Genomic DNA, 10,665 nt, shown 5'->3' on the forward strand with positions numbered 1-10,665 from the left:
AACCCCCCCCCCCCCCCCAATCACAGCACTTCTCAAAGCAAAGTGGGTGGAGTATAGTACTTGCTTTAAGAAAAAAGAAAACTGTTTCTGAACAAAGAGACTAAAAGCTTTTAATAACATTAAAGGGGAAGTTTAATTGGCAATTTTTCCCATTTAGAAATTTTAACAAATTCAAATTTGATGGTAGACGGAACATGTTTTATTAATATATTGAACTTAAAAGCCAGAATATTGTCTGGGAGTTTTCTAGTGAGTTCCGTGCTTTGGCACAGAAGTGATCATTTGATCTGACAAAGGAGACGCACAGGCTGTGTCATCTGGACCTCTGCACTGAGCCTCCTCTTTCCAGAAGGGCCCTAGTCGGATGGTCAGCTAAGTAATGTCCTCAGCCAACAACCAAGTGCTTATAGAGCAAGTCTCAGGCATCGTGAACTATGGCTGCCTTTCAGCAGGGCGTTAGCAGAGGCAGCACTCCTCGATAGTCTTGCTGCTGCTGCTGCTGCTCAGCTGATAGTGAATTATAAGAAAAAGCATTTGGCCAAGGAAGCAAATGCCTAGAGTCAAGTCTTACTACACAGCTTTGAAGGTGCTGCCACGGTAGAAAACAAATCAGATCAAGGACCTGTCTCATTCGTCTTCGTATCCTCAGCACCCAGCACATTTAGATACAAATAGAAACCAATGAACAAAGGAATGTGTTGAGTATCTATAATACTTAAGTTGTGTTTTGGAAAATCCAAAGATATAATCATGACCATAGACAGTAGGGGAGAAAACACATAAATAAGTGAAAAGCTCATTAACAGGTAAAGTGAAAGTTGAGATATTAAATGAAATATATCAGTAGGGAAATGATAAATAGTCATTGTCATTTATAAACGCCTACCAATCACTAAGGGCTTCCCAGGTGGTTCACATGGTGAAGAATCTGCCTGGCAGGAAGGAGAAGTCGCTTCAATCCCCAAGTTGGGAAGATCCCCTGGAGAAGGAAATGGCAACCCACTCCAGTATTCTTGCCTGGAAAATCCCATGGACAGAGCAGCCTGGTGGGCTATAGTTTATGGGGTCATAGAGAGTTGGACACAACTTAGTGACTAAACCACCACCACCACCACCCTCCACCAATCGCTAAATGCTCATGCAGCTCATGTGCACTCAGCTCTGCCAGCTGAGTCTTATCTTCATTTCAAACACAAGGTAAGTCATAATCATGGAAATTAAATACTTTGCCCAAAGTCACACAGTAAGAAAGTGTCTGACTCCAAATCTCAGGCTATTTGTGTCAGTCTGTGATGCTTCCATCTCATAATTTCACATATTATAGTAAACTAACTGTGCTATGACCAACCTAGACAGCATATTAAAAAGCAGAGACATTACTCTGCCAACAAAGGACCGTCTAGTCAAAGCTATGGTTTTCCTAGTAGTCACGTATAGATGTGAGAGTTAGACTATAAAGAAAGCTGAGCACAGAAGAATTGATGCTTTTGAACTGTGGTGTTGGAGAAGACTCTTGGGAGTCCCTTGGACTGCAAGGAGATCCAACCATTCAATCTTAAGGGAAATCAGTCCTAAATATTCATTGGAAGGACTGATGTTGAAGCTGAAACTCCAATACTTTGGTCACCTGATTCAAAGAACCAACTAATTAGAAAAGACCCTGATGCTGGCAAAGATTGAAGGCAGGAGGAGAAGGGGATGACAGAGGATGAGATGATTGGATGGCATCACTGACTCAATGGACGTGAGTTTGAGCAAGCTCCAGGAGCTGGTGATGGACAGGGAGGCCTGACATGTTGCAGTCCATGGGGTCTCAGAGAGTCATATGTGACTGAGCAACTGAATTGAACTGAACTGTGCTACTGAAATTTAGGAAAGGGAATGATCAGGTGCTCAAAACTGATGGTCTGAGGCTATGAAGATACTGGAATTTAAACTCAAGTATAATTTGTAACAAACAATAAACAAAAGTCTTTCTATCAGAGTGAAGTTGAAATTTCTTTTTAACTATTGTCACTCATTAAAAACCATAGAACACTGAGAAGAAATTAATTTGAGGTTATTTCTATAAAGGGCTTCCCCTGTGGCTCAGCTGGTAAAGAATCCGCCTGCTATGCAGAAGACCTGGGTTCAGTCCCTGGGTTGGGAAGATCCCCTGGAGAAGGGGAAGGCTACGCCTCTAGTGTTCTGGCCTGGAGAATTCCATGGACTATATAGTCCATGGGGTCACAAAGAGTTGGACATAACTAAGCGACTTTCACTCACTCACTATTGGTATAAATTTAGTTCAGAAAAATGTTTCTTGAAATTAACTTCTTGTTTGTGACATGAAACTTAGACTCAATCTCTAAAGAAACAATAGTACCTAATCTAAAGGACTTATTCAGATACAAAAAATGAAAACATCTTCTGTGTTTATAACCCACAAAATGGCACTAAATCTTCCTATATTCTTGTGCAGTTAGTTAAAGCCACCATCTGAATTCTCAAAAGCCTGGTAATAAAGCTTTCAAGAATTCAAAATATTTATGTCTTCTAAAAAAGTTCATTCAACAGATTGTTGGATGCAAGACCACTGGGTTTGAGACATGAGTCTCACTGGTAAAACTAGCCCAGGATGGGGCTATGTCCTCAGGTAGGTACGTCATCTGCAGGGAGGTCACTGGGATACTTGTTCCAAGCCCCACTCTCTGCCCTCACCATTCACTCTCACCACAGCCATGGGTTTCCCGGGTGGTTCAGTGGTTAAGAATCCGCCTGCCAACACTGGAGACACAGGAGATGAAGTTTCGATCCCTGGGTTGGGAAATCCCTTGGAGGAGGAAATGGCAGCCTACTCCAGTATTGTTGTCAGGATAATCCCATGGACAGAGGAGCCTAGCAGGCTACACTTCATGGGGTCACCAAGACTCAGATGTGAGGGAGCACGACTGTGCGCATGCACGCACACACACCCACCCCTCTCTACACTGGGCTCTTGTGGTGTCTACAGAACCCCATTAAATTTTCTTTTCCTTTTCTGTGACTTTCTCCCCTATAATTGCCTTTGGTGTGCATTTTAACCTGATTCTATCAGTGTGAAAAAATGTTCAAAATCAGCCTTTATCTCATGTTTGTGCTAATGAGGTCTCTGGCCATAATTTAAAAGTCTGATTTATGATTTAAGGAAAAGGAAAGAAAAAGTTACCTATCACTCCATCTGTCTATCTACCTACTCACGGATGTAACTACATCTGATCAAAATACTCCCATAACCGGTGATGTAGAGAATTTGAGAACTAAAATGTGTCATCTAAGATAAATTCATCCTATTGAGATTATACCTGTATGTTCTATAATTAACAGAACAATAATTCTTATATGGAAAATCATGTCCATTATGTTACAGAAAAGTCAAAAGAAAGGAAAACATTTATATAAACCACTATTTTTATCCTTTTTACCTTTCAAGGAGAATGCTTTTAAATAATGCCTTTCTATTTTAATAAGCTAACAATAGACAGGATCTGACCTCTGACTGTTACCAGGAAAGTGAGTTTCCAGTTACAGGCAAAACCTTGTGATAAGAAGATCATAAAAAGTAATTCATTCTTTATGGTTTATTTTAATTTCAGAATTTCAATTACTGCCATGTCCTTCCAGAGATATTACCTGGGTACATTTAATGGTTCCTTGATTTTCAGAGGGATTTTAATATTTTATTACTGATGAGAGTAAATGTTCTATTTACACACTGAAGGTGAGAACTGAAGGGCGGATTCTTGATGGTAAAGCTATCTTAGTTATCTGGGGATTTACTCTCCCACTTAACCATCACAATTAATCCTTTAATGAGAGAGAAGGGAAGATGAAAATCAAAGATTAGGTCTCTAAATAGCTTGACATGTCTATGATTTGCTATTTGTTAACAGCCCTAATAAAACGTATTCAATGAGAAAGAATAAATCATTTATTCAGCCTCTGCTTAACTGAGCATTTCTATATTCCAGGCATGGTTTACAGCCATGAACAAAGCAAAATCCTTGCTTTCACTTTCTAGTGGAGAAGACCTACATATTATATATCATGTGATAATGAGCATTTTGAAGAAAAATAAAGAAGGGTAAAGGAATAGGGAATGTCAAGAAAATTTTCTGTGATAAGGTTGTTCTTGAATATAAATATAAATGAAATTAGGGCAGGAGCCATTGTACATTCTCAGGAAGAGTGTTCTAGACAGAGGCAGCAGTTGGCTAAACAGAGATTGTCCACCTATCCATTGGGGGGCTAATTTATCCGAGATCCAACATCTGTCATTAGCCAGCAGCACAAGTGTTTAAAAAGCAAGCTTAAACTAAGAACAGGACGAATAATCCACTTCATCTTCTTCATTATTGAGAAACTTACCCACATCAAGGATAAGTTTCTATGCTGACACTTTCTTTGTGAAAAATATTCCTCTCTGTATCAAAAAGTATTAATTCAGAAAGATGGAGATCAGAATTTAGCTATTACACTACAACAAATACAAGTACTGAAAAAGTAACTCCCTTTTCCATTTCTGGATTTCATCATCCAAATCTGTTTCCCAACCTTGGCACTGTTAGCATTTTGGCAGGATAATTCTTTGTTATGAGGCTGCCCTGTTCACGGTAGGATGTTTACCCACCATGGCTCAGTAGCACCTCCCATTCGTGACAACCCAAAACGTCTCCAGACATTGCTAACTGACCCCAAGTCTACATAAAAATGGAAATGACCTCACTATCATCTTTTCCAACTGACAGTCCAAACACTTTTTCAGGAGAGCTAAAGCAGCATGCAATTTGGTACATGTCTAGCGTGCTTTAGGCAATTTCCAGTGATAAATGTCACACACCAAATTAGCTGCATGTAACTTTTCCTGAAACCATTAGAGTAACTATTATTTCAAGCAACCCCACAGTTTGCTACTGCTGCTGCTAAGTCACGTCAGTCGTGTCCAACTCTGTGCGACCCCATAGACGGCAGCCCACCAGGCTCCTCTGTCCGTGGAATTTTCCAGGCAAGAGTACTGGAGTGGGGTGCCGTTGCCTTCTCCAACCCCACAGTTTAAGGTAATCTGAATATTTTCAATAACAAATGACATGCCCTTTTCCTGCGATCTAATATTTAGCCTAAACAGAATTCGAACATGACATCTTATCATGAGCAAATCACAAGCAGAAAACATCTTCAGGAACCACTCCCCAGGCCGCACCACCCCTCTTATCAATCATTTCAGATGAGGGCTCCCCTCTCACACTCTCAGCTACTCTGCAGTGAATTTTCAAACTGAAGCTACATGATTCAAGTCCTTTTAATTTTAGCAAATTTTGGGAGATAGTAAAGGACAATGAATCCTGGTGTGCTGCAGTCCATGGGGCTGCAAAGAGTCGGACATGGCTTAGGGACTGAACAACAGCAACAATGACATCTGCTTCTGTTTAAATCCTTCATTCTGTTATTTAACAGTCCTATTGTGCATTTACTTGATGTGAGCAGTTCCTTCCTGCACACTTCTTGATTTTTCTCATTTTGCCCCACTTGAGTAACTCAGTATCTCTCTAAACCCACCCCCTACCCCCGCAAAGAATAAAGAATCCACTCAGAGATCCATTGGTGACACGTGGGGACTTCACTGAAGGTTTGCTGGAAGCAGAGATGATCACCGAGGAGCATCTCCCTTGGACACTCTGCTTCCCAAAGTCCTTTCAGTCTCTCTCCTTTCTCCCTTCCCCATTTCTCCCTCTGACTGTCCTCTCTCGCCCAGCACCTCCTCAGCTTCACAGTTACCCTAGCAGAGAAAATATTTGGCCAACCACTGCCCTTCGCCAGTCTGCTCATAGCTAAGAATGGCTTTTACACTTTCTAATCATTTTTTAAAGGAAAAGGTATACTTCATGACATCACATGAAAGTTAAATTTCAGTGTACATAAAGTGTCATTAGATGATAGCCACCTCATTTCCTCATCATTTATTCTAAAAAATAAAAGCCTATAATTTGTATCATGTGGGGCTGCTTTCCCACTGGGCGGGCAAATGGTTGCAAGGGAGACTACAGGGCCTGAAAAGCCTGAAATATTTCCTATGTAACTTTTAGAGAAAAGGTGGTTTGCTAACCTCTACCATAGACTAATACCATGCCAAGTGACTTGGTGAAGTAATTCTTCTGCACACACACACACTACGGCCTGGGCACTGACAGGAGATGGCATACACAGATGGCACAGGCGTGCGTGCGTGCGTGCGTGCGTGCGTGCGTGCGTGCGTGTGTGTGTGTGTGTGTGTGTTTCAGGCTGTGCAAATGGGTGCTGTTGGCAGGGACCCAGTGTGTGCTCCCTTACCCACCCCCATCACCCCTAAGTGTTCGCTGGGCACATGGACCCTCATCATCAAAAAAAAAAAGGCAGAGTTTTCAATAAATGTCTGTTTTATGCATAAATTTACTTATTAAAATAGAACAAACTACTTTCCCCCCTAGATTTAATTCCCTTTCATTGAATCTATATGAGGAAATGGAGAACCATCAAAAACGGACAGAAAACCAGCTCATCAAATACGAACAGGAGCAGCTCAGCCGTGCAAACCAGTGTCTGGCCCTCCTGCAGGAGAAGCTGGTAAGGGCTCTGTTATCCCCTGTCTAGATGTGAGCAGTGAGTCTGGGTCTCGAGAGCCACGCTGGAAATCTCACAGTAACCTTCAGTGCCTCAGTAACTGACTTTTTAGCGCTGGAATAGGAATCCAGAGGCCTGCCTTCTGGTCCTGTCTGCTACTCCTCAATTCTGTGCACTCCCACGCCTCCTGGTATCTCTCCCTGTACCAGAATAACACAAAGAGAGCTTTTTAAACTACAGACTCCTGGTCCCAACCCAGAGCTGAAGCATCAGACAGACCCTCCAGAGCCTCCCTTGGGCATCTGCTCCGGGATACGTTCCTTGGGTGATGCTCAGATACGATAAAACCTGAAAACTGCCCTAAACAAGTCGTTTTTACCTCTCTGGAGATCCACTGGTAGATCAGAGGAGGTTTTCAAAACTCCTTCTCCAGGGCAGACCTTGTAGAGACACCCCCAGGCTTCGGGGTGAGGCGACAGGCACCTGTATGGAAATCTATCGCCGGCTCGCTTCTCCAACCAGCGATGCCAGCCACGCTGCTGAGCCCTGACGGGAGAGCAGCTCGGCCAACCTTGCAGGTGACTCAAATAAGATGATTCTGGAACTTCAGGAGACCGGCTTTCGGCAGCCCGGGAAAGGACGCTCCCATTACTCAACCTGAGCTTGTTGGCATGGATGGAGGCAGGAGTCCCAGAGAGGGAGGTCAACGTTACAGCTTTATCACTGATACGGCTGTTGAAGGATGTGTGGTCCGACCTGCAGCCAACCAGGCCCGCTGGTTCGGCTCCGGATTTAGGCAAGACTCCTCCACCAGTTCTAGGCGGCGCTAAGTGACAACGTGGTGCTAAGTGACAACGCGGTCATCTGCGGGCAAAAGGCGCCTATCACAAGGAAGAGAGGCTGGAACCCACCCGCGTTTCTCCCTTCCCTGCAGGGGAGTGAGGAGGAGCAAAGAAGCTCAGGCTGCCTCTGCAGCCCAACCCTGCTGCATGTTAGAATCACCTGGGGAGCTTATAAATGCCATCAACTCCTGGGTTCAACACAGCCCCATTAAATTAGAATTGTGTGTAGGGGTAGGGTGGGGTTGGGCCGGGCGTGGATAATGGGCCAGGTGATTCTAATAGAAAGCAGAGATGGAGAATCACTATCCTGCCTGAAGCCTGTCCACATAGAGATAGGAAGCTCAGGGAATAAGAACCTCTAATACTTCGGAGAATGTCTCAGGAGCTCAAGTCAAGCAGGATGTAAAATGCCTTTCTTGGCAACACTTCTTTAAATGCTAAAATTCCAAATCGTCCAGGCATTTCATAAGGACCACAGCCCTTTCTCTTCTCCCATAGCATGTAGAATTTCAGAAACTACAAATGAACAAGGTCAAATAAAGGAATTAACTTACACTTGTGAATAGCTTCCCTGGTGGCTCAGACGGTAAAGCGTCTGTCTACAATGTGGGAGACCCGGGTTTGAGCCCTGGGTTGGGAGGATCCCCTGGAGAAGGGAATGGCAATCCACTTCAGGACTATTGCCTGGAAAATCCCATGGACGGAGGAACCTGGTGGGCTACAGGCCATGGGGTTGCAAAGAGTCGGACACGACTGAGCGACTTCACTTCACTGTGAATAGCTTTAGAACCAAGGGAACCTGGTTTAGAAACTCATGTTTATCACAGGAAAGCAAACTTGTTAAAACGCATTTTCTAAGATGAAATTCAAATCCACAAAGGTTTTCAGAAGTTTTATCACATGACCTCTTTTGTAGGATATGTCTGAAAAAAACATGGAAGAAAAATTACTGAAGCTTTCAAGCAAGTTAGAGAATTTCATTAACACAGAGAAGTATGAAGCAGATCTAAACAAAATAAAGCATACAGAAAATAAACTGTCCAAGAAGATGAGCCAACTGGAAAAGCAGATCTGGGATGAATTAGAGAAAATGCAGGATGAATACCAATCAGGTGAGCAGGTACTTTAACTGAGTCAGGAACATCAGTCCTTTCTTATCCAGTCTTTCAGGGTTTTCTACTTTGAGCTAATGGCCAGGGAGCAATCTTGTCATTAGTCAAGTGACATCCTTTGTATTTCATCCGACTTTCCTAAATAACCCATAGAATGTCAGCATATCACCAGAGGGAAGGTAAATATGCAAATTTAGTTTCTCATTCACAGGTTGCAGGGTCACAAGTTGCCATTGCTGTGAGATTTATTGTTTAGTCTCTAAGATCATAGAATCATAAAATTGTCAGACCTGGAAAATCCTCAGAGATCATCAAGACCTGACTTGTGGTTATATCATGAAATTAAGAGTCTAGGTCAGATGTCCCTCATTGAACTGCAGCTAATGAGCCTGGACGGTTGTCAAACTGGAGACCTGACCTTTAGAAGTCAAGAGAGAGAGAAATGAGTGAGCAGAGTCCAGTATAATGACTGCTTTTCTTCTTAAGGAGGCTAATGGCAGCAGTGTCAAGCCGAGCTAACATCAAAGAGGATTAATTTGAAAGGCTCATCTAATTTGTCAAAAGGAAGGATGGGGGGATAGGTGTAGCAGAGCAGTCATCCGCCTGGAGCCACAATTTTGAGATACCAGGAATCAGAAGGTTCTGGTATGAGAGACAACCCCAATTTAACTGACCCAACTTTTAGGGCTGTGCTTGCTATTTACCCATTAAAGATGGAATTTACTCATTCTGTTAGTACAATCCCAGTATGAACTGAAGAGTAACTTGTAATCTATATGTTTCTGTGTTCTACTAAGCGAGAGCTTAACAAATGGGGACTCCCAATTAATGGTTTGCTTTTATGCCTTTAACAAAAATGTGTTGAGAAATGACTATGCGAAAGCCTCCAGTGAATAAGCAATGGGCTGTACCCTAAGAAGCTTGAGGTCTGGTAGGCTGTGGCCCTGAGTGGCTGGACTGTGGTATAACGGAGACACAAAGTGCTGGGGGCAGGCGTGAGCACTGGCAAGGGACCATTCCTTAAGTCCTTCAAACAGGCTGCTTTCAGAGGCTTAAAATCTCATCTGTGGCCTTTACCTTCAATTTTGTAACAAGAATAAAAAAAGAGATCATCCAAATTTCTTGTCCAAGTGAACAGAAAGAAAATATTTTCAATTTCTCTCTTGAAATACAGAATTATTTCATTATGCAGTCTATGGGGATGGAGGGGAAGGACTAGAATTGAAATTTCGCAATGAAGCCAGATACTAGTTGAAACACAGTTGCGAATGCATTCTGATGACATTATAAGAAAAAGATTATTATACATTTTTAGACTGGTCTTAATGGAATTTAATATGCTTTGAATTAAACAATGATCGATTGTGGCAGGACTGCTGACTAGTAACTTTTGTTAAAAATTTTTTTAAAGATCTAATGCTTGTTTAGCTTCAATATACTTATTTTCATATCCTCTTCCAGGATTTAAATCAATTCATGACTCTCTCAACTCCCTCCAACGAATACAGAAAACAAAGATGGATTTAGAAAACTATAAAGTACAGAAAGACCTAAAGAAATTGCAGCGTAAGATAGCGGAACTCCAGGAATCATAAACTTTCCGGTCATCTTCTTTTTCACCAGCCCGTGGAGTGGTTTCCTGGGAGAAGTTGGGGAAAAAAATCTCTTTGAGATGTTTATTGCTTCTATCTCTTAACACCTTTCTAAGGTGATGAATGTACCAGAAAACCCAATAAAGCAGGGAATTTTATGATGTCTTGATTAATTTATTAGTGAAAAAGGGAATTTCTTTCCATACATACCTTTATATTTTTATTTGTCCACAAATCTGCATGTTATTCCTATATGGTGAAATAGGTCTGGTGTAATATATTAAAGAATGGTGGAAACTGTGGAAAATTGGAGACAACTTACTTGTCTAAAAAGAATAGCAACTATGCAGTTCCAGTCCATTATTTACATGCATATAATCCATTATTGTCCAAAGTTTTATTTTCCAAAAAAACCAGAAATCTGGTTTTACATGAAACCATTTATAAGCATTAGCAACTAGTTCTTAAACTATGAGGGAAATGTCTCTAGGGCAGAGACAGCCA

At 42.0% G+C, this 10,665-nt stretch overlaps 1 protein-coding gene across 1 annotated transcript in view; it reads left to right on the top strand.

The window, feature by feature from the left end:
* The window catches only part of FAM81B (family with sequence similarity 81, member B), a 58,412-nt gene extending 48,093 nt beyond the window's left edge, over window positions 1–10,319 (top strand). Inside the window, exons 7-9 of the mRNA XM_010831941.1 lie at window positions 6,483–6,618; window positions 8,374–8,569; window positions 10,031–10,319. Of these exons, the coding sequence (XP_010830243.1) occupies window positions 6,483–6,618; window positions 8,374–8,569; window positions 10,031–10,164 (466 nt within the window). The 3' untranslated portion in view covers window positions 10,165–10,319. The remainder of the gene's footprint in view (window positions 1–6,482; window positions 6,619–8,373; window positions 8,570–10,030) is intronic.
* Window positions 10,320–10,665: the final 346 nt, after the last annotated feature.

Source organism: Bison bison, unplaced genomic scaffold, assembly GCF_000754665.1.
Source record: "Bison bison bison isolate TAMUID 2011002044 unplaced genomic scaffold, Bison_UMD1.0 scf7180017864533, whole genome shotgun sequence".
NCBI lineage: Eukaryota > Metazoa > Chordata > Mammalia > Artiodactyla > Bovidae > Bison > Bison bison.